At 38.2% G+C, this 25,077-nt stretch overlaps 2 protein-coding genes across 2 annotated transcripts; both read right to left on the bottom strand.

Moving 5' to 3' along the window:
* Positions 1 to 560: 560 nt before the first annotated feature.
* On the bottom strand, positions 561 to 10,468 carry LOC108681059. The gene is made up of 6 exons (XM_018170026.2): positions 10,140 to 10,468; positions 7,968 to 8,524; positions 7,063 to 7,215; positions 6,102 to 6,322; positions 4,952 to 5,333; positions 561 to 1,878 (listed from the first exon to the last, which is right to left on the bottom strand). The coding sequence occupies exons 1-6, from the start codon at positions 10,168 to 10,170 to the stop codon at positions 1,456 to 1,458; spliced, it is 1,767 nt and encodes a 588-aa protein (XP_018025515.1). The 5' UTR covers positions 10,171 to 10,468; the 3' UTR covers positions 561 to 1,455.
* A 2,081-nt stretch (positions 10,469 to 12,549) lies between these two features.
* On the bottom strand, positions 12,550 to 24,823 carry LOC108681053 (protein croquemort-like). Its single transcript, XM_018170018.2, has 11 exons — positions 24,262 to 24,823; positions 22,985 to 23,142; positions 22,210 to 22,354; positions 20,024 to 20,149; positions 19,416 to 19,541; positions 18,835 to 18,904; positions 17,970 to 18,111; positions 16,920 to 17,071; positions 16,210 to 16,214; positions 15,869 to 15,960; positions 12,550 to 14,537 (listed from the first exon to the last, which is right to left on the bottom strand). Exons 1-11 carry the CDS (start codon positions 24,730 to 24,732, stop codon positions 14,339 to 14,341), a joined length of 1,686 nt encoding a protein of 561 aa, XP_018025507.1. The 5' UTR covers positions 24,733 to 24,823; the 3' UTR covers positions 12,550 to 14,338.
* Between the last annotated feature and the right edge of the window lie 254 nt (positions 24,824 to 25,077).

Here is a 25,077-nt window from a genome sequence, read left to right as displayed (position 1 = left end):
GTCGGTTTAACTATTTATTCCTCATTGATCGCTACCCCAAACATTTCTGAATTATTATTCTAGTATTAGATGTATGCTTTTGAAGCCCAAAGGTAGGTGAAACTTCCGTAGATTAAAGCACGACCAGACCTTTGGTTGTTATACTCTCCTGCAGGCGCAGGCAATAAATCTTCTCTTCAAGGTAACCATGCACTCTTCTTTCCCAGCCCACTTCGCAGTCTAGTCTATGAGCGTCATGGTCGTTTATGAGCATAATTATGTTTTTAAATATGAAAAGAATGAATGCAGAAACATCACAATTTAGTATAAAGGTTTCCATTTGCTACCACATGAACAATTATTTTAATGCGCATCTTTGAATTAAAAATTAGCTAGAGTATAGCATATTAAATTCGATTCGTTCAGGATTCTATGTAATCATTGGAGTATTCCATTCGATGTGGAAATTTTCCATGTCAGAAATTTATTAAATACGGTTAAGAAATGTTCTTCATTTCATGTCCTTCTATTCCTGTAAAAAATTTTTCAAGGATAAAAAATAGTCCGTAACAATGCATTGAACATCGTTTTATAAAATGTCATACTAATATCAGACCATACCCACTGAATTACTCTCATACTGAATATCTGATTTCAATTATTATTACCATTATTGTAAAAATGCTGATTTCAATGATAATAAATTTCTATTGTTATAATAAATTATAATTCTATAGTTTTGCATTAGAGGGCATTTGATCATGCTTCATCTTCCATTATCTCATCAATTTCATATGGATTGTGACTCGTGCGTGATTGTTTTGAATTAAATTTGCTGAGAAGAAAGTATATTTTTACCTCCTGAAACGTACAGCTCGCACATCCACTAATTATAATTCAAAGCTATTATTGCCAGGTATGCTAGTAAATCTGTAGGAGTTTCCCTAAGATTGAACACTTGACTATTATTCTGCCGGACTGCTTAGTGCTGACGTTACTGGAATACCGGCCGATAAATGATAACTCGCCGCGTGATTTATCTAGTCAATTTATTTTGAAAAAGGACTGAAACTGGAAGGAAGAGCAAGCCGTTGATGTAATTTTTAGCCACGTAATGTATCTCATAGGCAGCCAATATTTGGATTAGCGTTCACATCTCGGTTGTTTGAAGCGTTAATTGCATTCCATTATTGGTTTGGATAATACAGGACTATTGCTGTAATGGAAATGCGGCGCACCCCGGTTCATTGAAAGTGTTTTACCCTTATCGTATTTGAGCAGTTTGGGATAAGCGTTGAATAATAATTTGCCAGCCGAAGCGTTTGCAAGATCAATGCCTCTACGTTGCTATCAAAGCCTAAGAAAATGAAGTTGAGCTCACGAAAATCTATACAGTCAAAATAGCCATTCTTCGGTAGTCGACAAGGACCGGTGAACTCGCAGCCTTGGTGAAAAGAAAGGCACATCTCATGTTCGTTAATCAAGTAATTCTTTTTCCTTCTGAAATGTGGAACACTTCTTGAACAGATCCATTCCGGCATAACCGAATAGAGTAAAATCGAATGCCAGCACACCATACAAAATCTTGTACTCCTGTGCTGAGATGGTGTTGATATAATCAATGGCGACGGATTTAAGTTTTGATAAATTTCTTTCAAAGTTTTTCGTTCCTTGTGACTGATCCTTAATTTTCTCACAGACTTTCGAACCCGATTCAAAGTTCTCTTTGTTTTCATCATCCGTCTCGTCCAAATTTGTAGAATTAGTTTTTAGAGGAGGGACCGTTATGAAGGGATCACTATCTGTTTCTGGAACGTTTTCTTTGAAAATATTGCCGAAGACTGCGTTCTGACCGATGAGCTTCGACAGAATGGCACTGTCGCCGTAGAGCGTGTCAATCTGGAAAAAGCAGGGCGAGTGTCGTAAGTTAGTTTTGCATTCTTCATCAATCGGCAAATTTCATCGCGGAAAAAAGAATTTACTATTGCTTTGGTCTCGTGAAATTTACGTATCTTCTATTTTCCTAGTAGTCTAGTACGCCTTTATAGGTAGTGTGGTTGTTATGATCCCACAACACAATAGTAAATTCAAAGAACTGTCCTATGCTAAATCTTTAGTGGAAGTTGCGAGCAGGAAGCAGTTATATAGAATGATTAATGGTAGCGTGCGCAAGAATAATACACCGGGATTTAGTTAGTTATATATCAAATATACCGTGTGCTTTTAGTCAGTCGCAATTTTTTATACGCCCAAAAATATTTAGTCAAAAATAAATGTCATGAGGATAACTTAAGGATTTGAAATTCATTTACAGTTAAGTAGAGGCTGCCCAAACATGGACATTAGAGAAGAGAGAAAGCTAAACTGAACTATTTTATTTAGCATAGGCAGGGTCGTAACTATTTTCATGAGTATAAAGGGTTTCAGTTAGCCATGCAAAATTTGTAAGAGTTTTATAGAAAACGGACATAAAGAGGGGAAACTAAAAACAAGTTTCTTACGAATTTTTAAAGTTGCCGAACCAATAGATCGGCTGTTATCACAACAGCTTTGGATTGACCTGAGTGCGGCATAAATTAAATGAAGAATGTTTGTTCATTGACTTATAAAAACAACGCTTGGTGTCATTTATACTTTGGATGCTCTATTTTTACATCACGATACCAAAATGTTCAGGCATCCGGGAACTCCTTAGTCCTTAGATAAAAGTCTACAAGTAAAAATGAGATAGCGAGTTAACCTTGAAGTGCACAACAGAGATAGATCTTGGGAAAAGCTTGACAGCCTTAATCACCTGGCGGAATTAATATGAGTATGTGTGCAAAGTTTGGAGTAAATGACTGATAAATTGTTGGTATTGGGAAAGGTTACGCGAATAATCAAGCGGTTTTCAAAGCGTTTGCCCTGTAATCGTTTAACTCTGTAACCGCTCATCCGAGTAGTTTAGCATTGGTCTCAATCAGTTGTCAGTGTTTGAAAAATTACCAGAGCCGAGGTTGATGCATATCGTTGAATAATTATTGAAGTTTGAAGTGGTTACATTAGTATACTTAGCCGGCATGAGTATACTGTGCCGGCGCTTAGCCGACTAAGGCTACGGCCAGACTAAAAAAGCGTTCACGCGTACGCTGGCTGACGCTTCAAGCAGAGCGGCGCCGCGCCGCGCATATGGTGTCCAAACTAGACGCTGAACCGCGCAGCTTACTGCGAGTCAGTGTGTAGAAATGAGTGTCTACGAGAGACTAACAGCCGTTCTCCTTGATGAAAGTTTTATAGGGAAAGAAAAGATAAATTTAAAAATCTCATATATACTTTATTTTGTCTTTCTTCGGAATCCGTTCAGATGAGGTTATATATGATGCATACCTTATATGATGCATGAGGTTATGTATGAGTCATGATAAAACGCCACTTGTGTTGCAAGGCGATGCAGCTTACCCATTGCTTCCTAACTTAATGAGACCATGCTCCCGCCAATACATAGATGAAAGCAAGTAAATATATAACTACAGACTATCAAGAGCTCGGCGTTGTGTAGAATGCACCTTTGGCATTATGACTTCAAAATTCAGATTTTTAACGAAATCCATCGAGACCAGCATGGATAATGCTGCAGAAATAACTAAAGCAATTACGGTTTTGCGCAACGTGATTCTTGTTACTTGTTAGATAAAAATTTGATAAAGACACGGCATATCAATGGAATTGAATGCATCGATTGATCAACCTGAAACTATAATTGCTCCTGTTCTTAGAAACAGCTGTAGAATTGCAACAGATGTTCGGGAAAGTCACAAATTATTTCGTATCAGATGCAGGAAAAGTTGCTTGGCAGTATCATATGCTCTAAATAAACTATAAGAATATCCTAGTGCTTTGAGTGCCAAGTTCGTTCACTTCTATTCTCTTTGTTTAATAAAAGAATGTATTATTACTGTTATTAGCTGAAATATTGAGTGCATCAGCTATCATAGACCAGTGGATGCTGATGTTTGTCCCATCACTGTGCTGTGGGTGAGAGGCATCCCAGATTGCAGGTACCGCCTCAACTGACGAGAGCAATGCGTCGACATCCTTCTTAGAGGATAGCTGTGTGGCTCAGCAATATAGCAGACAAAATTGACATAGAATCAGGAACGTCTATTTTTGGGATACAAGTCCGAGCTTATTGGATGATATCTTTACACTGTTCGAAAAAAAAACAGTGAAAAAACCGGCGTTCTAAAAACCAGCAGACCGGTGAAAAGAAACCGTTAACCGTTTTTTCAGATGTTACATGGGTGCCGTGTAAAATTGGAAAAAAATATAACTCAGTACTCACTGCAGTGAGTGACAGAGAGCGCGTTTTCTCGTCGACGAAAACTTGAGGTCAGGGGCGGACGGACAGACGGACAGACAGACAGACAGACAGATGGACATGGCGAGCATAATAGTGCATTTTTCCATAAATGAGAAAATGCGCTAAAAAAACGGCAACACGGTGTTAAGTTTTACGTGCCTGACGGTTACAGAAACGCCGGTAATACTGTTTAATGGCGATTTTTCTAACTGTGCATTGTTTTGGAGCCCACTGTCTCTGCATGTTTATTTGCCTAGAACCCCTGCTACAGATGTTGCTGGGGGACCGCATAGTCTCGTTGACGTGCGTGCATGTTGACCGACTACTACTGGTCACGGTTTGACTTGTCCTGGAATGCCGGTCTAGTATCAATCTATTACTTCCTCTTAGTGCCTCGAGAGAAATAGGTCGATGTCACCCGGTCAATCTTCCAATCACACGTAGGTTTTGTTAAAAGAAATTCATTCTGATATGTCATTCAGAACTACATCTAGGGCTGAGAACCTGTCATTCAGAACTACATCTAGGGCTGAGAACCTATGTCATTCAGAACAACATCTAGGGCTGAGAACCTATGACATTCAGAACTACATCTATTGCTGAGAACCTATGTAATTCAGAACTACATCTCACCTCGCTGAGGACATCGAACGCAATGGAGCACGGCGAACACTGTACGTACTGCGGTCGCCACAGTTCATCTATTTCCGTAAGGCACTGGAAGTCGTTAACGCAGTTGTGCACGTCTCTGATCACCACCCACACGAACTCTCTGAAGCTCAGCTCGTCTGCCTCCGTCGTGTTCAGAGAGTCAGTGGATTCATCGAGATGCTCAACGTAGAAAAGTTTCGTGAGTAATTTACTGTTGGCGACGTCAGGGTTCTTCTTAGCCAAGCTGCTCTTAATCTCGTCGAGCAGCGTCTGTATGCTCTTACCCCTGATTTCTTTAATCCACTTGATTTGGTCATCTTTTCGGTATCCTGCCTTTATCCCAAATAGATACGCCATCACGAGCCTGTTAGAGAAAACGGTTGCTTAACAGTGTAGAGTTAACTGATAATAAGTTAATTGGAGCTATTAATAGACACGTACATTTTTAGGACAACGGAGCGCCGAATTTTTGTGAATAATTCAGTTACATTCTAAAAACGCTTCAATCCCTTGAATTTTTCGCCTTCTGTTCAGAATAATATTAATTTGTACTGAAAAATTTGCAATAATTAATTCTATAGAAATTGATTCAATTTATTCACAATACGAGGATGGCACTTCATGTCAATGGCTTGCATGTGATATGCAGCTCACAATCTTACCGGCGCCATGCATGCATTTTCGAGAGCTTCGTTAATAAGGCAGATTTTATTGCACAATGCAACATACAATGATTTATTTAAAGATTTTATTAATTCAAAACTGACAAAGTTTTGAATTCAATAATGATAAAAGTTTTCGCCATAGAGTGCTGAAAAAGTGAAAGATATTTTTTATATCACTTAGATATAATATTTTTGGCAATTTGGCCAGGTGTAGGATAGGAAAATCGTAATTCAACGATGGTATGTATAAGCTTTTGCTCCCCATATGATAATCCCTATGGGTATTAAGGGTTTCGAAATGAGAGCTGTTTTCTAATTCACAAACATCACTCGAGCAAGACGGCACTTCCTCATATGATAATCACTATGGGTATAAGGAGTTTCGAAATGAGGGCTGTTTTCGAATTCACAAACAGCACTCAAGACGATACTATTCTCAGCACGTTTCGTTGGCTCTAGAATTTCACCTCAAGATTGGGTGAGTAGACACTATGATAGTCAGAGGACGTTCCCATCGACTTTCATTTTGTACGTCATTTTCAAGTGGGGTTAAGCCGTCTTGTTCTTGCAGTTCTCTTGCAACGTCGTCCCCGGGGCCTCGGTTTCGAGTTCGGTGAAAGTCGTCCAGTTTGGACTTGGAGCTCTGAGAGGAGTCTAGGACCAGCGCTTGCCAGTCTATGGGTCCTATCTGAAAAGAAAGTCATTATTTAGTACTAACTATAATTATTGAGTATAAATAATTATTGAGTATAAACTGAGTATTATTAGTTATTGAGTATAAACTATAATATATACTTCCAATTCTGGAGGCTTGTTGTAGATGTAAATAGTCATAAAAACAACTTGTTGATTTCGGTAATGGGAAGAAATTATAAAAGTTAAATCGAAAGCATAGTCTTGGTATTAGTGATTGCGTAATAACTACTATGATAGAAAAATTTCATTAGAGTGATTCTGATAATAATTTGGCACTCTAGCTTTCCTATCTAACCTCACATACATTTTAACTTGGTCTAAATGCTCCGTTATTAGGTCGGGGTCACCGCAGCAGTGATCCCAACCTAATATTCTAATAATTCTATCATTTTATAGTATTTTTTTTTTAAATTACTACATATTATAAAAAAAGAAACGAAACATTAAAAAAAATCTGTCTCAATATTCACTGTACATTGCCATCTCTGTAGCAGATATATAGTGACACAACTAATACGTGGTTAACTGAATAGATAAAGCCGGTACCAAACCTACTATTTGAGGTCCATATAACAAATAGAGGAGATCGCTAATTTTCATGAAACCAACTTCACAGAATCAATAACTTGAGAAGAACTGGGCATCTCAACTTATCACCCAAAGGCAATTAAAATAAATGATAATTGTGTCGCAATAGTTCCACCATATTTGTTGTAAGGGCGCCGGCCTCACCTTGGCTGGGGCACACAGTCGCACGCCGGAGCCGCGGTGCTGCCTGAGGTTGTATGCACGCAGGTCTCGCACGTCTGGTATAGTGTGGTAGCGGCGACAAGACTGATGCGCCCTCACGTGCCGCTCTGCCTGCCACCACATCGCCTCAGACTCCTATACAAAATACCACGTGAAATTTTGATTAAATTTCGAATGATCCAATTAAATATTGGAATATGAATATCATTACGTGAAATTAAGACTAGATTTGGAATGATTTAATTAAATATTGGAATATAAATATCATTACGTGAAATTAAGACTACGTGAAATTAAGACTACATTTGGAGTAATTCAATGAAATATTGGAATATAAATGTCATTAGCATTCGCAATTAATATTGTGCATGCAGCTACCAGGGATGTAATGAAGTAATATTAGATTTTGAAGGATTAAATGAAATATTGGAATATAATTATCATTAGCATTCGAAATTAATTTTGTGCATGCAGCTAACCGGGATGTTATGCAATTGTTAAGTTCTGGAATTCAATTATATGGGGTTTCCCCCGTAAGTACAATTTTAGAGGTAACACACCAATAGGTACTCTTTTTGGTTGGAAGAATAGGTTAAAAAGAAGGACATTATCCGAACATTTTCCCATTTCCCAAATATAAGATTATTTTATTAGATTATATTAAATATTTCCCACTTCCCAAATATTCCATTGATGACTTTCGAGAAACTACCAGGACCAGCACTTGGACAAATCAATGTTTGCACTTGCTAACATTATGTATTAATTATTAATTAGATGCAATTTGCCGAGCCTCAATGAACAGAAATAACGCTATTATCTATTGGTATTCGACATGCAGCATTTCTGTTCTAAATTATAATAAAGTTACTAGAAATTAATCTCACATTCATAGAGAATCCATGGAAGATGCACTGATTCACGTGGTCAGTCATCGCAGTTTGTTCAATTTTTTCCTTGGCAAAGTCGAGCGAGTCTCTGTAGAGTTCCAACGTCTCTTCCTTGCTCATCTCCTTTGTTGTTTCTTCTCCTCCTACGCTCAACGAGTTTCCAACACCGGAAGCAATTGACCCGTAGAAAGACTTGAGTGCAGACTTGATCCGTTCTGCAGGTTTTGATTTATTCTTCATCATGTCATCCAACTCGTCAGGTGTGCCTTCATAAAACTGAAAACATTTTTGGGACGACTTTATTGGGTTGAAGAGAACTTGATTCCCTGGAAGAGTTAAGTCCATCGGCGACATTACGTAGCGGGGAATGTCGGCCTGCGACAAGTCGACGTAGCTGGTGATTTTGACGCTTCCATACTTGAATCTTTTTTTGCCTAAGAGAGCTTTCAGTGACTTTGATGATGTCAAGATACTGATCGAGATATAAAGGAATAAGATGAAGGGCAGCAACGTCATCCGCTTCGTCCACACTCGACGCATCAAAGCCCACATCGCTGAAACAAATAACATTACTATAAACATCTGTGAAGAATATTCATTGAGTTAATGTTTTTAGTTTCTTTTTCCTTCCTGAGGCACTGGAAAGAATAAAACGCGCTCTCTGAGACAATTAATCTCTTGATAACTATTTCCTGAACTATTCACAGAGCCCTATCGTACGTTTAGAAATGCTTTAGTTGATGAACAGCGTCAAGCAATTAACTCCGACATCGACCTTGACGTTGCGCATTTTCTACGACTGTTAAAACGTCTCTCGTTTGTTTCTAGTATTAAACACAAACAATTTCAACGCTCTATTCAAGTTCTAAAAGTTTGGTATAAATAAAGGTACTAAAAATTGCATTGTTAATGGTAAAAATCGATACATTTCGAAATCCTTTTCCCTTCATTGAAAATAGTGGCTGACCTCCAGACAATTGACGTTGAAATAACGTTTAATGAACGTTATTGGATTGATTATTGACGTTGAAATAATGTTTAATAAACGTTAAGGGGTTGAATGGTGGGCATGTGGCTATAAAAATGCACTGTTCAGTGATGCCACGTCGTCATGCCACTCAGTGTGAACGGAGCGCCTGTACCACAGGCCGCAACGGTACAACGGGTTTGACAGCGCCAGCGTCCGTAAAAACAATACCCACAGCAGCGCCGGTATGTCAGAGATTATAGCACGTGTTGACATGAAGTAAAATTGTTGACCTGAAGTAAGACCACCAAAGCGCTAGTAAAATTGTAGAAAAGAGGTACACAGTGGATTACGCAATCATTAACTTCATGCATCCGCATGTCGAAATTAATTTTTCCTGGAACAAAAATTAGTGTTATACAAATTAACACGCGCTGCCTTCAAATGGTTAATTTGCTTATGCAAACGATATTTATTGAAAGACCAGTAAAAATAATTCTAACTTTATTCGAGCTAAGTTAGGGAAACGTTTTGCATCTGAAGTGCTCGATGAAAATTTTTAATCAAATTGACTCAGAACAAATAATATTACGTGGGGCAGGACCGAGCTTGCTATCTTGTTTCAAGTCGCTGGAATAGAAACGTGATCGATATCAGGCAAAGAATTGATCTCCCTTCTGCGCTGACCTCAGCGACGCATCCATGCAAGTGCGGAGTTCGGTCAGAGATGCTTCAATAGTTTCAACAGTTAGCGACTGTTGATTGCCAACGCTTACTAAATGTTGCGAGTTTGCAACATTGAACGGAAACTTAAATTTAATTTGTTCAAGGACGTAATAAAAAAAAATTGGATACGGAAACAAGATCCGATGGATATGAACATTTCTGCTCGACGACATTAAACATGATGCGATAAGATATACGAGGAGATTTGTAATTTATTATAAAATAAAATGTTGCCGGACGCATCAGTGCTTCTATTCTAAAAATATTATCTTACATCATTAATTCGCTTGCACTGAACCAAGGTTGTAAAGGTGACAAGTTACATTTTTACGGACAGGGAGGATGCTGCATGTTGCAGTCCGGCAAGTGGTTGCATGGCTCATAAAGGATGAACGCAAAAGAACGTTTCACATCATATAAATTTGATTGGTTTTTCTTGGAATAATTAATCCGAAATTCTAAGTCATGTTACTTACCTCGTAGCATCCTATGGCTGGACGAGTGCATGTCAGCCGTGAGCCACTTCAGGCCACAAGCACCTTTTTAAAATTTTAGTGAGATTTTGTCGTATTTTTTTTTACTACAAATAATATAATATGCATATAAGAGGTCAAATGTAACGGTGTTAACTGAATTTTACTAGGTTATATTTCTTGTTGTTTAGCTCAGTGAGAAGAGTCAGTTACTAAACATTTAAATTAACGAAATTATGTTAGGGAAAAATAAGAACCTCTAAAGAGATTTGATTGTCACCATGTGCTCGTGTATGTAAAACTTGAATAGTTTGGAGTTTTCACCTGAATCTGTAAAAATAGAGTTGGTAAAAAATATTGGAAAATTCTTATTCAATAATAAAATTAATATTAAAGGCGATAACTTGACTAAGCCTGATCACTTGTTATCATACAACAAATAATCTTCGGGCAAATTTGCTCATGCTTGGAAGAGAAATCATTTCCGGTCCAAGCAAGTTATAGGTTGTTAAATCAGTTTCTAAACATGTAATGCATTTCAAATAAATTCCTTATATTAGAGAAAAATCACAGCTAAATTATATTGATGAATATGCTCGTTTCAAGTTTTGACTAGCTGGTACACGAATTCTTGTGAACACTAAATGCTACGTAAAGCTTTATAAGAATGGTGCACTCTTTGTTAAGTTTGTCGAATATTTCTACGGCACCACGAACTACTTATATAGGTGAAAGTAGTTGAAATACAATATGGAAATTGAAGGTATTTACGAAACGTTGAGTGGTTTCAATGGCTGGTTGCTATGAAGCTCATCTGCTAATTGTTTCCTGGCGGTAAACAAATATTGCATGATTTGATAATAAAGAAGTTGAAAGTTAAAATTATCAGAGCATGTATATAGATGTGGCGAGTTAGGTGTAGTATAACTCAATAGAACATAAGTATAGTGTACAAAAGGGCTAATGACATGAGAGCTTTGTCATAGTTATCCACAAAATGCACAAGCGTTAGAAGCATGATGAAATATTCAAATGATTGCCCGTTTTTCCGCTCATCGCGTGCAGTACAGGTCACATGAACAGTCTTGCTGATAACAGATGCTTTTATATACATCGATGAATTACGCGGCATGGAAAAGTTAACTTGATTGGAAAACGAATGGTACTGCTCAGTAGATCAATAACCTTTATATAAGTAAAATGATCTGATAATGTTTCAGGAATTATTAAAAATTCTATTTTTTTTATAAAATAATGAATGTTTAATGTACTAAATTTTGAAGTAGTTGCTTTTCTTCAGTGTGGAAGTAACGTTGGAAGAAATCGATTCCCTTCATGTAAGAACTTAAGGTGTGCGTCACTCATTTTACTGCGCATCATATAACTTATATCGCACAATTGAAAAATAATCACGCATAATAGGTATAATCATTTATATATTGGAAATTTGGTAATTTTCGTTCACAAAATACCCATGTCCAGACGAGTGTGCTGCTCACTGCTGGCGCGGTCACCGGCCAAACTCTACTGGATAACGGCCACGACCTCCGCCGTGTCATGGCTGCGTCGAGAGAACAGGTTGGGCAGGTTGTGTGATGACTCGTTTATTCGTTACTGTTATTGTGTGGTTGCCGTCTTATTCGTCCCGTGCAGACATGAATTGAGGACTAAACAAAGTTACTTTGAATGAGCATATTTGAATTGGCTACGGTTGTGTGACGTCACTTTTATTCGTTACTGTTATTGTGTGGTTGCCGGCTTGTGCGTCTCATGCAGACATGAATCGAGGACTGGACAAAGTAACTTTGAATGAGCATTTTTGAATTGGGTTATAAGTCATTCGTGGGGTTTAAAAACTATTTCGTGATATTTGCATGTTGAAACCTTACTCCACTTACTCATGAAATGCAGTGATCAAGATTAACATTTTAATGCATATTTTGTCTACCCTTTGATTTGGTTTGTATATAGAAAGATATTTCGTCTGCTTTTCATCGTTGTCAAATAAAATATTTGACATGATACATACATAGAGTTAGGGGCCTTGTGGCATCGTGCATTATAGGCTCGTTATTATACGCTATATTGTGATGCGTAGTCGTGATTGAGACTTGTTGCTGCGTCAGACATCACATACGGTGTAACTTTTCTTGACTATTATAACTTTGAGATGCGGCTAAATGCTTCTAGATATCTAACAAATCTGTATATTTATCATTACATTGTGACTAAAAGTTCTGTATAAGAGGCAATGAATAACACAAATAGTGAGCTGGAACTTTTAATAATGAAATAACGGGAGTATTCATTAACCCACATGAAATTTATAGAAACGATTATTGAGCAAACCTGCTATGGTAAGCACTGCATCTGAAGTCTACTATAGGACGCTTTAAAATTCTGGATCTCGTTAGGCCAGTGAAACTCATGCTCTAGGCTCCCAAGAATCCCAAAATTTAAAAAAAAAACTTCGGAGAATGCCATCTGCACAACGACGGCTCATCGCACCCGGCGATCACAAAAAGGTTCACCTGGCATTGCATTGATGCTGTCGTATCAGCAGCACGATGTCTCTTTAATAGATAAGTTAATAACGTTGAAATGAGAGAATATTTGTGAGATCTCTTATTCCTATATAGAGCAAACACAAACAGAGGCTCTGCACACGGGAGAGCGTTCAATTAATCGAGTCTAAGGTCATCGAAGAAAAGTTATTTTGCAAGCATTTTTAGAGAATAGTGTTTGTATGAAACTTACTGTTTCAGAAAAAGATTACTTAAATTATTTATTACAGCTAAAGTTTGAGCACTATTGAGGTGAAATTGCGCGCAAAAAATTAAGGACGTAGCGTAAATGAGTAAATTTTAGTGGTCGAGACAGCAATTATGTTTACATAATAAAAAGAATATAGGGTATTTTTGGTTATTCTAATGGCTATGCGAACTTGACAGATTCGTGCCAGTCAGTTTTACATTTACGAGTATATAATGAGTATCACAGCTAATTACAGGAGTGGAAAGTTGGAGTACGCTGATGAAGTATGTAGACGTATAGACATATGGCTACGGTACCTGACAATTGTCAACGACACGGAATTAAACTGTGTTGTATGTAAGTGTTGATATAAAAAAATTTGTCTCAATGTCAACGTTACGGCATACGCATAACATTAACATGACCGTGTATTGAAGGTCGATTGTTAAGAGACACCTCTTCGATTTGATATAATGAATGCAAAAAAGATATTCACTCACAGACATCATGTTACATTTTTGACAAATGTTTGCGAATTTTTGAACACAAAATCTATACACACACAAATTCTTGCAACAATCAACAAACGTACGGCCAGAGGAATGTGAAGTTAAACAAAAGCACGTAACCTCGGAGCCCTGGCAAAAATACTGCAATTATAATAAGAAGATGGCGCAAAGAAGTTACACCAGTAATTATTTGGGTACGAATGACAACAAAAGCAGGAAATTAGGGCCGGGCAGTGACGTTGTTATGCCGATGTTGCTACGACGTGCACTGAGGATAACATTAAATTTTGGTCTAAATTAGTTTTTATTCCAATAGAATTGTAGCTGTGGCAAAATTTTGCATGATAATTGAGCTGCAGGTGAGAAACAAAACGAGGTTGTAACTAAGGGACTTAATTATTGATATGCTTCAGGAAAGCTGGTATTTGCATTAAAAATTCGAATAAGGTTAACTTACACTCAAAACTTTTTGGTTGAAATTTTAAATTTAAACTAAACCCGCATTATACAACTGAAATAAAGAAAATTTCAAAAGCCAAAATCGAAATTACAGTACACACATAAATGATGAAACACACACTGACACATTCTTCTCAGGTAAACACTGTTAGACCATCGGTGCTGTTGGCGTGCAGTCTTATTGCCTTATAGCATTTGGTGTTCTGAGGAATCGGACGCATATAATGAATAATGCCATAATTGCAATGAAATTACGCAACACCTGAACTTCAGCACCCTCACTCAACGTTACAATTCCCAATATTTTTCTGATTTAATGATAAGTTTTCGAGACGAATTGTAATACGTAATGGGTTTCTGAAATTGGCTTTTCAAAGCGGTTCCGCTTTCAATTATTCTAAAATAATACTACTCCTGACATGCACACGAGCCCTGAAGTAGTTTCCGAGAGGGTATTTTTTAAGAAATACCACTGACTGCTCAACGTTTCCACCAGAACAAGACAGCACCGAACCCGCAAACTCCACACACGACCAAGAGACTCCAGATGATGGTCATGGTGGGCGTGTGGAGGAGGAACATCACAGGCTTCAGGTCCTTCGCAAGCTCTTCCGTCAGACCCGCGCTCACCTCGAACCAGATTAGGGGCAAGATCACTTCCTTCACTCTCTTCAAGATACTGAAAAATTCAAGTTTAATTAGTTATAAAATCTTCGCAAACAAAAAATAATAGCATTATCACTTTTAAGGCAGCCGTGCACCACCAATTTTGTGCACCAATAAGCCCTGAATCGAACGCCTTGGATCTTTCGTCGGACCTACACCAATCAGCCGTGCACCACTCGGCTTTGTCCTCTTCCGGCCTTGACCACCACCTGCCGTGCACCACCAGGCTGCGGATCGAATATGACTTCCAGGCATCGTTGAATTACGTAATATTACGTTCACCGCATCTGAGGTTAGGTTTCAGATAGCATAGTTCTGTTCTAAAATTTATCGTCCTTCGACAAGTGGCAAGTATTTCAACATATGTCAATACAAGTCCTTCGACAAGTATCGACATATATTTGTCAATGCTCCCTCTGTGTTGAACTGTTCGCGTGTCGCCCGGCACCACAAATACGCACACTGTTCGGACGTGTATTCACGATTCCTATCAGGTCGGCATATTATAACAGAGCTTGAAATTTTGTTATAAGTGGGTTAATAGGAAAGAATTTGAGAAAAAGATTGGATCAAAAATTGAAAATTTATTCTGCAATCGAAAAAAATGTAATTTAAAATGCTTAAAACAGTTTTTTCCATATTTTGAAACGAGGATAAGATGGGAGTCCTATCTTTTATGTTAATATGCGTTTGAAGGGGTCAAGTTATTAATGAAAACCATTCTATGATCTTCAATCAGATTTTTATAAATATAGTTTTATATATAGCACGTAAAAAAATGAGTGTGTGCAGAATCCCGCATCTCTGACTGGCTTTTCAGATTAAATATATACTTATTTATTTGTTACTAGTTCCGCTTTAAGTGGAATTATTTCACTCTGTGTAAGATATCGGTTGCAATTTTAAACGAGCTCGGCGTACTAGGCCTACTGTTTCAATCAAAAAAATTATAAGTCAGGAATTGTAGCGTTACAAATAAAATACTATTTCTTTGTCTTTGTTATATTATAATGATATTATTGAAACTTGTGTTTGATGCTCCTCACATCATCAAGTCAATATTTCGACACGTGCTTCCAAATGCAAGGAATCACCTTCGCACTTTGAACTTAAACGCGAGCGGCTCTCATATCGTGAGCGGCTCTCATATCGTGAGCGGCTCTCATATCGTGAGCGGCTCTCATATCGTGAGCGGTTCTCAGATCATGAGTGGCTCTCATATCGTGAGCGGTTCTCAGATCGTGAGTGGCTCTCATATCATGAGCGGTTCTCGTAATATGAGCGTCTCTCTTACTATAAACAGCTCTCCGTACATGCATAGCCTCCTCTCAGCTCCATACTCACTCGATTGTTCCAAAGCCAAAAAGATTTTTGTACGGCACAACCGCCATGTTGAGCTGCATACGCGCCCGCACGCTTATTGGCACCCCCAGCTCCTGTTAACATTATTAGACACATTACTGTACAATAGTTTCATTGTAAATTTTCCATTACTAGTAAGAAAACTCAGCTACGAATAAAGCTTTCCTTTGAACTGATAAGTGAGCTCTCGCTAACATGTATGCTCCTCTGGTAAATGAAATTAAATTTATAATAAAGCATATGTCATGCCGAAATTGCAGAATTGCTGATTCTATGGAATCGGCTGCCAGTTTGTCGAATCTGTAGAATCAGCATTTCGTTGCTGATTCTGAAAATCGGACTTTAGAGTTAGAATTAGGACATAAATCGACAGTTAGAGTTAGAAAAGGCGAGGTCAAGTTCGGTGAAGTTCCTTTATATTTACATATATTAAAAAAGAACTAGGCTGACTGACCTAACCCCAGATTTTTATAGTATAGAAATACAGATTCGGTATACTGGCTGCCGTTTCCATAGAATCGGCAATTCCGCTATTTCGGTACGATAACATTCATTGCAATTCTGTCATATTATACATATGACTCAATAACACAAATTGACGGAGAATTCAAGCTAATGCTTAGTTTCTATATAATGCACGCACAATCATTGAACAAATACAATTTCTACAATCGCCTAAAATTAGTCAAAATTAAAATTCTTAATTTAATTAAATCAAGTCTTAATATAAGATAGTTCCTGTCTTGAAATAACCATTTAAGCATACTTATCAAGTTTAACTTGTGCCTCAAGGAATTGAAATAGTACAAAAAATCAAATTTATGTTAAAACAGTGGACTAAGGGTTGGACATAATTAAGGTAATACAAATAACGGTGCTAATAGAGTTAATCGCCTTACATAGCAAAATTACCAAGAACTTGAAGGCAAATAAACGTCTAGTAAATTTATCATATTTTTCCACACTTCTCAATTCATAGTGAACGCATAACAGTTATTTCTATAATGAAAGTAATATATTTATTATTCCCCACCTGAGGGCGGGCACGTGTCGTTGGTGAAGCAGTAGCACAAGTTCTCAGGTGCGACGTCGGCAGACGCGAACGTCATGTTGTCGGCCCAGTAGCGATAGCCCTCCAGCCCAAACTCGTCCGTTACGTCCTCTTTGTATCGCAGAGTTAGCGTGCTGTCGTGACAAGCCCAATGTAACTTATTCATGTTAATCCCATTTTTTTATACAATTTTATACCGAAATTTAATACTTCGGCTATGTACATTTCTCAGCCCGTTATACAAGGAACGTTTAAATGTAAGTTGGCGTTTAGACTTTAGATGAACGCCATAAGTCCAAAATTAGAAGTGGAATATGAGAGTCATTAAACTAAACCTCTAATATACCGATTAAATCGACAAAATATCTATGTGCGTTAAGAAATTTTAAAGTTGCGCATTTTGGGATCCACACAGTGCAAATTGTTTTACAAGAAGCTTTTAGATCATTCGGGAAGTTATATTTCGGATGGACTGACATGATCCCTTCCTCCAGTGACATAGCTTCCAACAACTCCAGTCCATCACGTTATCGGCTTCAATCTATACGAGCTATACAAACGTATCCTTTGAATTGACCAGCCAGCCTCGAGCAGAAATTCCGGGAATTGTATGGCCCAGCATCGTCCAATAAATGAAATAATTTCACACAAAGCTGATAAATCGTGCTGGTACTTTGCATAACATTCATTCCTCAACTAATCAGTTGATAGTGTCAACTCTCGGCATCGAATCAGCCCCCTCTCGAACGGTAAATCGTTGAAAAAGGCCATCGATCTGCTATCCTAACTTTACGATCTGAAACCTAACCACTGATGATTGTAGGAGAAATAAACGTAAATAAACGAGGTCAGAAAAGTCATATTCGATCCGCGGTCTGTTGGTGATGGGCAGGTTTCGAGCAAATCATCAGAAGGACTATAATGATAGGACGCGGTGTGTTGTTACGTGGGTAAATTAGGTGCAAGTGGACTGCGGTACTGAAAGCTTATTACTTTGTTGGTCACTATAGTTCAATTACTTGCAATACTCACGAGCACATGTCGGTGCAATAGAAGGAGATGCTGGTGGCACTCTGGCCTGGTGGCCAAATCTCGCCGGCTGACCCGAAGATTTGATTGCAGCCCTCATGGTAGTAGTCAGTTTCGCGTATCTGGTTCCACCAGTCAATATTGCCTGTGGGTAATATTGACTTGTGCCGTAGAATAGAGTGGACATGCACATTTCTAATAGAGACACAACATCATGATGAAGGCTCCATTTCGATTTATGGGCTGGGACTAATAAATTTCAACGTCTCGTATTACCGAAATAGCTGTTTATTGGACTCAATGAGGCAATCTCTTGCACTGATTGAAGGAAAAGTTCAAAAGTGAACTTCTGAACTTCCATCTGAACTTATATCACTTCTGAGCTATCACTCATGTTGTGTGCCTCAAAATATCAGTAAATCTTAATAAAATACGAATCGAATAAATGGACATAAATCGAAACTTTTTACAAGATGTCGGAAAAAGTGACTACTTCATATGTTGGAAGAACTTTAGCTCATAGCAATAGCACTTAATTTACTATGAAACTTATGGCATCTAGAATCATAGCTCTTTTTTTCTTGTTCTTTTAGCTCTGTTTTAACAGTACACACATGCAAAATTTTCTTAGAGTGTTACAAAATTTATGCGATTTTTTTGTGAGTGCCGCACTGGAAAAAAGAAATAAATGATTTTATAAATCGTCCTGGGTCTATACTTTCAAAAAAAGTTAAGAGATCGTTAGTTCATCAGCCAATCATTAACGGCATTTTAAACAAAATCCACCAATCATAGACAAGAAAATAGAGCGTAAGTACTTACGTTCACTTAGCAAGTTTTGAAAGTATGGCCCCTGGTATTTACTGACCCACGTGATCAAGTGTGTCGGTGCCCGTGAACATGTTGAACCAACCGTCGTAGGTCTCGCTCAGGTTTCTCTGGTGGAGGCGCAGGATACGAAATGAAAACATGCATGGTAATTAAGTGTGTCGTTGCTAAGTATTTCAAGAAAATAATTTAAATTGAAACTTCTCTTTGCTTTTGGGTTCAAGGCTCCCTCACTAAAAGTAGCATATTGTTAGTTAAAATGTATTATATCAACTTACCGTAGAAATTTTTAGACCAAGAAAATGCGTGTTTAATAATTATCATGTTCTGCATTTTTTATAATTCTAGGTCAGATAATGTGGAAAAGTAAGACGAGAAAATTCAAGAGTTTCTAGAACTAATTCATCATCAACCCATTAGTACTGTACGTATATTAAATAGTGCTACGAAGCTTAGATATTATAAGCAAAAAATTGAATTGTCTTTTACGAGCAAAATTAATTCCAAATTAATTGCGAGTATTGTAAATTAAAGAATTTGTGTGTATGCCTTTTCCTATAATGGATCTCACCTAAGGATTTCTCGACTGTGGAAATCTTGTCTACCTTGAACAAAGCTCACTTTATAGAACCATCCCATCCTGTCGTAGTTTAATAGACCATCGGGAAGATCAAGTAAGTCGAGGGCTTCAGGAGGGATCCTGGACTCGTTGTTTAGGATTCTTTGCACGTAGTCGAGAAGTGGATCCTGCTCGTCAAATGAATACAGAGAAACATATTATAGTAACTGTATAATTTCTGGCTCAACAAAATTAAAAATGGTTTACTCGCTTGCGCAGGAAAAGCTAAAATTACAGTTACAGCGGAGGTACCTTATAGTAGATGTTACCCGCAATAACTTTAATTATAGTTAGTCTTTCCTCAACTTGTCTCCCGAGACAATTGCGAAAATTCCCGAGACAATTGCGAAAATTGATTGTACCAGGGCCGAAATTTTACTTACGGTCTTAACCTTTTGAATTACGTTTTTACATAATCGCACTATTTTATAACTTATAATGAGAATAGCTGTACACGTATTTCTTCTAATTTTACCCATGTACGAAAAAATTGAACTGCTACATTAATACTTTCCAAAAGGGAGCAAGGTTAGATTTTCTTAAATTCCAAGGGTAATCAAAATTTTCTTCTCTTCAAAAAATTAGTTGTTTGTAGAAACCTGAGACTCACCTGATATCCGTCGAAGAGTATCTGCCGAGCCGGGAAAACGCCCGTCAGAGTCTCGTTAACTTGGTTTAGCACCATGTTTAGACCGGTGAGTTGAAAGGGGTGGTCACGACTTGAGTAAGCCGCTGACTGCAAAAAAAATGTATGTAGTCGTTTAGTTTCTACCATCACTTCTTAGACTGTTCTATTTTGGCCCGTTAATGAATTTAAGCGTTGACAGTTGCTGGAGTGTGATTTATTTATTTATTATCACTTCTTCTGCGATCTAGCTAGAAGCCCATGCATGTCCAGTTAAAATCTTCTAGAAATTACATTCGAGTATGCCGCTTCCCCAGTAAATGCCGCACTTCAACTAGTGAAGAACTGCGCAAGACTGTAAAACAAGTACAAGATTGTATTCAAGTGAGATGGAATATAACATAATAAACGTTTGATCATCAATGGTGGGGTAAGTTACTGCGGCCTCTACGAAGGGTCGCAGCCTTAAGTTTTGCTGGGAGCACTAACTGTTTTTAGAACTCTGCTGAAAAGTTATTTATAAACCAGAAGTCGCAATCAAATAATCATGATACGCTTCATAATAGTTAAATATTGTACATTATTGTTGGCATGGAAAAAACGTAGAAAGGGGGGAAACGAGTCAAAAGTGCGTCTTCATGAGCAGCTCGTAGCGAAGTTTGAAGTTCCCGGCCTGAATTGAGCTTCCTTGTGGTAGCAGGCCGAGATTGGAAGAACCAACAAGCAGCGTATCTCTGCCACGCATTGCTCGAATCTGAGATCAAGGATTGAATCAGAGTGAACATGAAACAGGGTCTAGTACCATCGGCTTTTGTCGCTTACGGACCCGGGAAATATCAGTAGGTACCTGACCGGCAGACGAGGTAGGTTAATTGGGATGCTGGAGAAAACTAGCTCCTATGATTTCTCTGACAAGGCCCTCATCAAATCCCTTTCTCAGTAGAGAAAATAATTATGTGTCACAGCCCGGTTACCGTACGATAAAGAAGAAAGTGCAGGAGCAATGTGTCGAAACCCCGGTCCTGTACTGAAAAAGTTGATACAGGAACAATGTGACAAAGTGCTATATATGCTGTTTTGGGACGACCATTGTAAAAAACCTTCTAGGAGTCTACAACCAAGTACTGATGGAATGAACCACAATTGTCGCTATCAAGCGCCATGCAGTGCGGAACGAGTCGAAAGTTCAGGTGAACATTGGTACTGAGCCCCAATGCATTTACTGCTAAGTTTATTGTGTAATTCAATCATATCCGGAATCACCGTTTACGCAACATAATGTCCACCTGTGAATGGTTGTGATTTACAGCCGATGCGGTGGTCCAAATTGTGTGGTGTTCATCAAAAACTTTCCCTGAGCCCACTGATGGGGCTGTTATCGGCTCCTGAACCTCTAGTCTGGACGGATTTTGACATTTATTTGGATGGCCGGACCCCCGAGCCTCATTACTGCAATATTGTCTACATTGGGGCCTTCGAATTAGTGCCTGTAAAGTTTACCTACTTAGATTGTTACCAATATGAATCTACGCTTAATTCATTTATGTATATTTTGCAATTTTTTTTAGCAACATTATCATCTATGTTCCCTCCAAGTGTTGTTTAGGAAATTACCTTCTATTCAGTTTTGTTATCTAGGAAATATGTTGCTCAGCTTTCCCGCAACAGCATGACTTGGTTGCTATATACCGTCACAACTCGCGAACGATCATTTGTTCACAGGTCCGAGAAAAATATTGCCATGATTATCGATGCAAAAAGTCTAGCTGCAAGAAGCTTGAAAATATCTTTGCTGTGATTCAAGATAATTTAAACATTATTTCTTTATAGTTACTCTAGCTATGAATGTAACTTAGGGTTACAATGGGAGGCTATGTTCAGATGTTGGGAACTCTTTTGTGAGTCTGTCACCATAAACTGCTGACCACCATCGCTGCAAAGCCCCCGCTTAAACCAAGTGTTATGTATTGAAATTGGTTAATTAAATCTTAGGTAGCACACCAATGGCAATCCATGAGAGGATTACTATTGCTTATAAGATAATTTTAGTAATTTAGTTGAACAGCCTCGTAAAACACATCTTCCAATACTCCGCTGTTTAAATATTGTTCTATGGATACAGTAAGGAATAAGAAGCACTTCATTATAGCACACTCGCTTACTCAGCTCACCACAGGCACTGTATTGAGGATACAGATGGGGTCGTCCTCGCTGAGGTTGCCCGAGGCCTCCTGGTCCCACACCCACCAACGCTGCTGGTAGAAAGACACCGTCGCGTTCTCGTGGAACTCCAGGTTCGTCTTCTTGTGGTACTCTCTGCACGAATGACAGAACATTTATTTTTGTCTTATTTACTATGAAACTTTCTATGCGAATGAGAGAATATTGATATATGTTTTATTGAGAAACTGCCTGTGTGATTGTGAGAATGTTGAAGTTTGTCTTATTGTGAAACTCTCTGTGCGAATGAGAGAACATTGATGTTTGTCTTCTTGTGGTACTATCTGCGTAAATGACGGAACATTGATGTAAGTCTTATTGCGAATCTCTCTGCGTGAATGAGAGAATATTGATGTTTGTAATTTTTTGATACTCTGTACATAATAGTCTGCTCTGAAACTCTGCGTTATTCTGAATTAACTGACGAGTGTTCATTTGATTGATGGTAGTATGTACTTCTCCTTTTATTTTACCGAAGACAAAGTACTTTACTCCTTTTTCTTGAATAAAAAGTTTTCCTGTAGTTGATTGAGTGTTAGATGGAGTACTATATGATTCATAATAAAGCTTATCCCTTCCGAACTGTGTATAACCATCAGTTTTCATGGAAGATATACATGGATGACTCACCGGTACACGTAGGGTCCACATGGATGACTCACCGGTACACGTAGGGTCCACATGGATGACTCACCGGTACACGTAGAGTCCACATGGATGACTCACCGGTACACGTAGGGTCCAATCTCATCCACCATCGGCCGCCCGCCGTTGGTGAACTCCACAGGGTTGGTCAGGTTGAAGAGGTAGAAGCTGATGGTGAGCGGCACTGGAGTGTCCTTCCAGATGTCGTACGCTTGAGAACCAGGCTTCACCTCCATTTGCTGCAACACGGTTGAAAAATATAACTCAGTACTCACTGCAGTGAGTGACAGAGAGCGCATTTTCTCGTCGACGAAAACTTGAGATCACGGACGGACGGACAGACGGACGGACAGACAGACAGACAGACAAGCGGACATGGCGAGCACAATAGTGCATTTTTCCCATAAATGAGAAAATGCGCTAAAAAGGCAGGTATGATTATTTTCTATTTTCTGCCAGGCTGAAGTCTCAGTACAATGTGAATTCTAGTAAGCAGTACCGTTTGTGATCAAACACTCAAGATAATCCAAGTGATATGATAATCATTCATTAATACAGTGGAAATTTTAGTAAGCAGGACAATTCGTAATAAAAGAGAATAAAGACAATTCAAGTGATATCACAATGATTCATTAATACACCAGATGTTAATATTGAGAAGAATCATGTAATGGTTTGTACATAGCATTTAAAAATTATATTTCTGTGAACATTTCAAGCATTACGAAATTACAATTTTCAAGTTCGATGAAATTGTGAAATTTCAAGGCTGAGAATTTTAGTCCCACTGATGTGAACGTGTACGTCACCGACTGTCAAATGCTATCCTCTCAACAAAACAATCAAATAGCTGAGCTTCAGCAGGTCTAATGCTACTAAGAAATGGCTTTTGATATCATGGAGTATCATGGCTCTTCATCTATCGTGAGTATTTACTGAATATACTATAAAATTGTTAAAATAATTATACAAGAAATGCTTATACCATCACTTGTAGTGACCAAAATATGATAAGGGTATTGATATTAAATATCTGGAGACTCAATGCTTCGAAATATAAAATTATTTTCTGTATGCTTCACTAATTCACAATAACTTCGAGACTGAGTGTTCATTAGCCTTCAAACGTTGATGTGGTATACACTCAAACTTCAAATTCACAATGGGCGGGAGAATGAAATTGAAAAGAGTGAGATTTAGTCAGGATTTAAATGTAAAAATTTAAACATGTAAAAGACCGAGAGTCTGCTTAAGATTTCCAAATTTTAAGATCAGACAGATTGTTAATGTTTCAGAATGCAAAGTTCCAAGCGTAAGTTCGGAATATAAAGTTGGGGTTTAATGGAGTGAACACTCACTGACTGTAGTATGGAGTCGAAGAGTGCGTCGTAGCCGCCAGCCAGCATCGCCACGCCGAAGATGGCGGTGAATGCCGACAAAACCATCATGACGATGAACTTGCTGGATGTTTTCTTGGCCTTTTTGCTTTCAACTGATTCATGGTCCTGGATATTCTCCAGCGACTTTCCATCCGAACTTTCTTTCTTGATACTTTTTGTCGAGTCTGAACCACTGCTGCTTCTCTTGGTTGATTTTGCCTCTCGCTCTTTGGCGGTGGGAATATCGACTGAATTTTCCGATAACGATGATTCTGAAGTTGAACATTGTAAATCGCCCTCGTCGGAGACGACGGAAATTTTATCGTCATCGGTACCTGTCAGATTTTTATAAGGAATGTCCTTTCGTTCCGTCATGTCTTCACTTCCACTCAACTTATCGGAAGGACCACTGAAGAATGTAGGGTTAGAAATTCCTGACGCAGATGTCATGGCACTTGATTTCACATTCAAGCTTACTCTAAAAAGTTAACTAAATTAAGGAGCTTTTGACTAATTTTTGTCAATCAACTCACTATTCATTTCAATCTTATTTGGAGGGAAAAGAATCAAAAGTTAAATCGACGACGTACATATATCGGGCCAATACTTTACTCGGCTATAAAACTGACGAATTTCTTGTTTATTCGCACCATATTTGCCCTGATTTCCGAATTGGTCTATACAACAAGTTTGTGTGAAGCCAGTGTGAGCGCAGCGCTTTCAAGTTCAAATTCATAACATAGAAATATTTTCATATCCTTTAACGCATCTTTTTGTGCGTTCTTATATTTTCAA

The sequence above is a fragment of the Hyalella azteca genome, unplaced genomic scaffold (genome assembly GCF_000764305.2).
Source record: "Hyalella azteca isolate HAZT.00-mixed unplaced genomic scaffold, Hazt_2.0.2 contig408, whole genome shotgun sequence".
NCBI lineage: Eukaryota > Metazoa > Arthropoda > Malacostraca > Amphipoda > Hyalellidae > Hyalella > Hyalella azteca.
The sequence above is the reverse complement of the archived record's forward strand: the minus strand, read 5'-3'. Positions and strand labels throughout refer to the sequence as shown.

Excerpts from the sequence above, each read along its gene's own strand:
- LOC108681053 (XM_018170018.2), bottom strand. The coding sequence starts at position 24,732 with ATGACATCTGCGTCAGGAATTTCTAACCCTACATTCTTCAGTGGTCCT. Across the intron at positions 20,150-22,209 it reads TCCTCAATACAGTGCCTGTG|TCAGCGGCTTACTCAAGTCG; the intron begins GTGAGCTGAGTA and ends TTTTTTTTGCAG. Across the intron at positions 18,905-19,415 it reads GGATGGGATGGTTCTATAAA|AGAAACCTGAGCGAGACCTA; the intron begins GTGAGCTTTGTT and ends CGCCTCCACCAG.
- LOC108681059 (XM_018170026.2), bottom strand. The coding sequence starts at position 10,170 with ATGCACTCGTCCAGCCATAGGATGCTACGAG. Across the intron at positions 7,216-7,967 it reads TCCATGGATTCTCTATGAAT|GAGTCTGAGGCGATGTGGTG; the intron begins GTGAGATTAATT and ends TATTTTGTATAG. Across the intron at positions 1,879-4,951 it reads CGTTCGATGTCCTCAGCGAG|ATTGACACGCTCTACGGCGA; the intron begins GTGAGATGTAGT and ends TGCTTTTTCCAG.